This window comes from Cornus florida, unplaced genomic scaffold, assembly GCF_030987335.1.
Source record: "Cornus florida cultivar Cherokee Brave unplaced genomic scaffold, ASM3098733v1 CherokeeBrave_3.0.0_Hap2_Chr01, whole genome shotgun sequence".
NCBI lineage: Eukaryota > Viridiplantae > Streptophyta > Magnoliopsida > Cornales > Cornaceae > Cornus > Cornus florida.
In genome coordinates this window covers 110667438-110673240 of record NW_026775571.1, presented here as the reverse complement: position 1 = coordinate 110673240, position 5803 = coordinate 110667438, and the positions used below count along the sequence as shown (strand labels likewise).

General features: G+C 34.7%; 1 protein-coding gene across 3 annotated transcripts; it reads right to left on the bottom strand.

Annotated features, from left to right (window-relative positions):
* Positions 1 to 4445, bottom strand: LOC132313723 (uncharacterized). 3 transcript variants are annotated; one of them, XM_059812654.1, is made up of 4 exons: positions 4277 to 4445; positions 1371 to 1809; positions 978 to 1271; positions 1 to 887 (listed from the first exon to the last, which is right to left on the bottom strand). In XM_059812654.1, the coding sequence occupies exons 2-4, from the start codon at positions 1800 to 1802 to the stop codon at positions 363 to 365; spliced, it is 1251 nt and encodes a 416-aa protein (XP_059668637.1). In that variant the 5' UTR covers positions 1803 to 1809; positions 4277 to 4445; the 3' UTR covers positions 1 to 362. The 3 variants fall into 3 exon arrangements, with proteins under 3 accessions (XP_059668637.1, XP_059668645.1, XP_059668629.1); XM_059812662.1 differs by having other exon boundaries at positions 1371 to 1803; XM_059812646.1 differs by lacking the exon at positions 4277 to 4445 and adding an exon at positions 3872 to 4127.
* Between the last annotated feature and the right edge of the window lie 1358 nt (positions 4446 to 5803).

Here is a 5803-nt window from a genome sequence, read left to right as displayed (position 1 = left end):
TTCATCAAAAAATACAATGTAGTTAATCAAAATCTGCAGCCAAATAGAAGTAATCAGATCTGTAGCCAAACTATAGTATATTCTGATTCAATCCGGCCACAGAAAAGTGGTAGCGGTTGTTCATGTAAAAGCATAGTAGTCCAACCTGAGAGTAACTATTTGAAACACTAAAAACCTACCCATGATGGGCAGGTTAAGTTCAAGTTCAATCTATCTACCCCTCAGTATATCCATTCTCCACAAATAGGAGTTGTTCTCGCTCTTAACACACACCCTAGTGAAAAAATATCTGATACTTTTTACAGAAAAAAAGAATTTGGTTCACATTCTTCAGTCTACTACTCCTCATTTTGCCATCTACATTAAAACTGAGTCTTTAAGATGAGATCAGTGGAATGTTCTCCGTTGGCATTCACGATGACCCTCAGCTGTTGAGTTGTATCAGGCATAGGGATTTCGCTCGATAAATTTGTTGTTCTTGTCATGGCCTCCCTGGTACTCAGAGTTACAGAACCACCAAATACAAAGTACCAGACTTTTCTCCTGTTCCACTTATTTCTAACTGCAGCCTCGGGTAGCCATCTCACCATCTTTGCTACACATCCCAAATCTTCAAACGACATCAACGTGTACTGGGAGGTACTTGGTAATTCCTCCATCATCATTATGGCCTCTTCCTTGACTGCATCGTATGTCAGAGTTAATTCATCTATCTTCCTAGTCAATGTTTGTTGCTCCTCTCTGATTTTTTCTCCAGATCCTGCCTTTTCCAACTCCTTGTTAAGCTCTCTAACCCGTCTTTCCTTGCCATAGATCTCTGATGCAAAATGATCCACCGAAGAGCAAATTTTTCTTATGGGTCCAAAGGTCTTTCGGGTCCCCTGTCCCTGCGCATAAAAACCAACATAATTACATAACAAAAAAAACAAAAAACAAAAAAGCAGCTAACTAACAAAGAAAAGAAATAAAGCTACTACCTTCACACTCAATCTAAGCTGGAAGCCGAGTTCATTTGGGCCTTCAATTTGTTTGCTGCCTCCAGCTACCAGGTGGCCTTCATCACCTTCATACCCATCATCAAGGACCTCTTCCTCTATCATCAAATTATCCACAAAAGGTTCCTCCCAAGGAAGACCTTCCATATCAACAGCAACACGATAGGGATGAACGGTCAGTATATACTCTTCTTCCGGATTGAGAGCATACATATAAAGCAGTGTCGAAAGTACTCTTAGCGCTTTTGACACTGCTTCTCCATTAGGTGCTCTTACCTGTTCAAAAAAATATATATATAGAGAAGAACTTGAGAGTCCAAAACATTAAACCAATTCGAAACGGATAAATCTAATCTAATTTAACACAAAACCCACCTCAACCAAATTGTCGAAGTAGTACAAATATGAGTGACGAGGGTTGTTAGCGTCCATTCGGGTGAACTCGAACTCTGCCACCGTATTCTTTCTTATTTTCTTCAGGTTTCTTCCATGTTTCCCAATTACACGCGCTACTTGGCTTTGGGGAATTACCATCCTGATGCTGTTGGAGGGCAGACTACTGCATACCCTCATTAGAGCTTCCTGGGCAAAACACAACGGAGTTGTGTTTGCAAGGGCCTCCTTGAACGAGATGGAGTTCTTCTTCTCGATGACACACGAAATAGTTATTAGACTAAGTGTCTCATCAGTGGTTGAATCAGCAACATTGTCTACATTGACCCCTACTCCAGTATCACTACTGATTCTTTTGGCCGCCTTCTTGGTAAACTTCCCAGAGTATAACACCCTAAACTGAATAGTATGCATCCTGCAACTGAGTTGTTGTATTGAGAATTAATTGTCGAAAAAAAAAGATATATCAAGTGTGTGTGATGCTATCAACATGCAAACAACATAGCAAACAGAGAAACCAAACCACAACAATAATCTATTCAACAAAATGAAATGATTTCAATTCAGAAGTACTGAATGTTCATTGAATTGAACCATATACCTAGTTCAACTTACTCGGTATAAAGCAAAAAAGAGGACCTCAACAGTATTAAAAATTAAAAGAGAATTGACCGAGAAACCTAAAACAACCCAAATATGGTTTCTAGTTCTGTTCCTGTAAAGTACCAAGTAGAAAATAAGGACTAACTTGCAATAGTATCCAAGCAAATTCATACAAATGCTCACAAAGAAAATAGATTATTCCTAACTGCAAGCATGTGCTTCCCTCAATTTGAAGAATATACTGTTTGAACATCCTTAAATTCTAATTATTGAAATCTTCCTATGCCCTGCCATGTGTCGTGTCATTACATTACTTGTCTGACATATTTATAAATTAGTTACAAACCATGCCCATCATTTACATACTCCTTCAATTCAATCCAACAGCCAGCTCTGCATATGCATGATGTGGTCCCAGACTTAATTTTGTTATGCAATGGCCAAGCACTGCAATTGAAAACCTAATATTTCCAGAAATTGTCAAGACAACTTATGGCAGTCATGGAAAGGTACGCTTTCAATAGACATTTGCTGATATTACAGAGGCCAAAGCAAAGAGGGTGCAATACGAAGTTCCTATCATTTACATCATCTGGGGGAAGAAGTACCTGACACTCATAAGGGGATGCGTCCTACCAGTGTAGATAGCTTGTAGAGCCGGGAGCACATAAAGGGTGCAAAACGAACAATATCTACACAGTGTGGGCAGGTCTTACCATATGGTATCAAAGCCAATTTGTGCCTTCAGACAAAATCCAAACAACGTTGGGGCGGGTTTTGACAAGTCTCAACTAAATCACAACAAGGGGTGGGAGTTTGGAGGACCCTCTCTCAGCACCACCACAAAGGAACCATTTTGGTCACAAAATGGATTTTATTTAGACACAAATAAGACAGCCCAGAAATCCCATCAACCCCATTGTGATCATTTTGATCACTGAAAGAAGAGAGACAAAATGAAACAAATTATATTCTAATGCAACGACGACAGCATGGCTGCAGAGTACCCTCTACTTAATCACCTCTCAGGGTGGATCGGAGAATCCACCTCCAAGTCCTATTGGAGCCTAGAAGCAGATTTTCCAGCAACCAGAAAACACTTTGGTTTTAAATTGAACTGGTTTCTGAAACACTAATAGAAACTCAATGATGCTTTGATAGGCATTAAAACATATACTAGAACCAGATTCCAACAGACAAAAAGCAGTTCAGCAGATGGTGACCTAATAATAATCATGCTTAGAGTAAGCCTAAACCTAATTTGAATATTTGTAGCACTAAATGTTTATACAACAGCTAATTTAAGATGGAACATAAAAATACCGATTACACATTCATTTCAGAAATCCTGTAAAAACCAAACACAAAAAGACTAAACACCAGAAATAAAACCACTAGAATTGATAAAGAAACCAAAATACAGATTACACAAACATTTCAGAAATCCTGTAAAAACGAAACAAAGAAACACAACAAATAGAACTAGAATGTCATAAAGAAACCATGATATATCAATTAAATAATTATATAGACACACACAATAGATATATTCACATGCACTACAGATCTATGCGTCACAAAAAAATAATAATAATAATAAATAAATAAATAAAAATAAACAACAATAAGAAACCATGATATATCAATATACCGATTACACATCCATTTCAGAAATCCAGTAAAAACGAAAAAATAAAACACAAGAAACAAAAACACAAGAAATAGAATCATAAAGAAACCATGATATATCAATTAAAATAATTATATAGACACACAATAATATATATATTCACATGCACTTCAGATCAAATAAAACAACAGAACCGCAACAAGAAATTACACAACAATAAGAAAATCACTAAAGAACATGAGTGATTTACCAGAAAAGCTCAAATCGAAGACGACGATTGATGAGATTTAGGAGAGATCGAGTGTGTGTGTGTGTTTTTATGTTATACAGAGAGCTGAATTGATTCAAAGTATGCGTCAAAACCAAAAAAAAAAAAAAAGAAGAAGAAGAAATTACACAACAATAAGAAACCATGATATATCAATATACCGATTACACATTCATTTCAGAAATCCTGTAAAAACGAAACAACACAATACACTAGAATGTCATAAAGAAACCAAGATATATCAATTAAAATAATTATATAGTATATATATATATATATATATATATATATATATATTCGCATGCACTTCAGATCTATAAAACAACATAACCGCAACGAGAAATTACACAACAATAAGAAAATCCCTAAAGAACATGAGTGATTTACCAGAAAAGCTCGAATAGAAGACGACGATTGATGAAATTTTGGAGATATCGAGAGATTGTGTGAAATGAGTGTTTTACCAGAAAAAACTCGAATCGACGACGACGATTGATGAGATTTACGAGAGATCGAGTGAGTGTGTGCGTGTTTTCATGTTATGCAGAGAGCTGAAGAAGGGCTCGCAAATTGAATGCTCTCGGTAGTTAATATATTTTACGGTTAATTACAATGAACACCCCGATACCTTTGAAATGACAGTCTTAGCCCTAATATTTTGGGGATTAATGCCGTTAATGTCAGAAAATTACTACCCTCATTTTTCTCTCCTCTTCCCTAATTGAGTTTCTTTGCTTCGTTTAGTTAGACGAAATCAACTAGAAAAGAAAGAAAACAGAAAATTTTTAAATTTTTTGTGAGTTTGAATAGATGGAAAAAGAATCGTAATATTTTCTTGTGAAAACGGGTTCTTTTTATTTGAAGTTCTTATTTTTTCCAACAACTGAATTATATAAAATAATTAATTTCTTTATTTTTTAACTAAGTTTCTTTTCTACTAGAGGAAGTTAATTTATATTTTAGTGGACTTCTAGAAGACAACTTCTCTCTAAACATGTTCTGTTACAATACTATTTGGATGATTTTTTTTTTTTGGTTCCAAATATATACATTGTATCATATATATTATACACCTCTATTATATATAGACAGAGAATAAGATATATATATATTTTCTCTTTTTGTGTTCTCTAGTTGAAAGCCCAGTCCATGAGCCCAAATTTTTTATTTTTATTTTTATTTTTATTTGTAAGCTTCCTTATTTCTCTTAAATGAATAGATAGTTCTGCTTCTATGGTTCTACTATGATGTCTTGAAGTATTATTTTAATATAAATAATTATATTATTAAATTTTAATAATTCATCATTTTATTAAAACTTTGAATAAAATAAATATCATCAAATACAAATTTATTTTTTTTTTTAGTATTTGAAATCATAAGGGTTATTTTGGTATGCCCAATCACTTTATTTTCATTTTCATACTATCTAAACTAACAAACTAATATTTTTATACAATTTTCCTCAATAAATTTTCATACTAACCAAATACTTCATAGAAAATAACTTTTCTTTTCGTTCACTTCACTTTTTTTTCATTTTCCATTTCTTTTCTTTTCTTGCTTATTTCTATCTAATCAAACGGGGGTCAATTTGGTGCAATGGAAAGGAAAGGGAAGGTGATGGAGGGGGATTAAAAATTTGTGTTTGGCAAAACTTGTTGGAAGAAAAGGGAAGGGTTTAGGGGCTTAACACAATGCCTGAACAATGTTTTGCTTTTCCTCCCAAAAATGGGAAGAAAAGGAAAGAAAGTGAAGGGAAGGGTTGATATATTATTTATGATGCCTAATTTGCCCTCAATATTACATATACATACAAGTTAGCAGTTGCAGAAAGAGTGAGAGGCGGCCAGTGGCTGAAGCTTGCGAAAGGTGAACCCGAACTGGAACAGCGGCGATGGAAATTAAAAGATA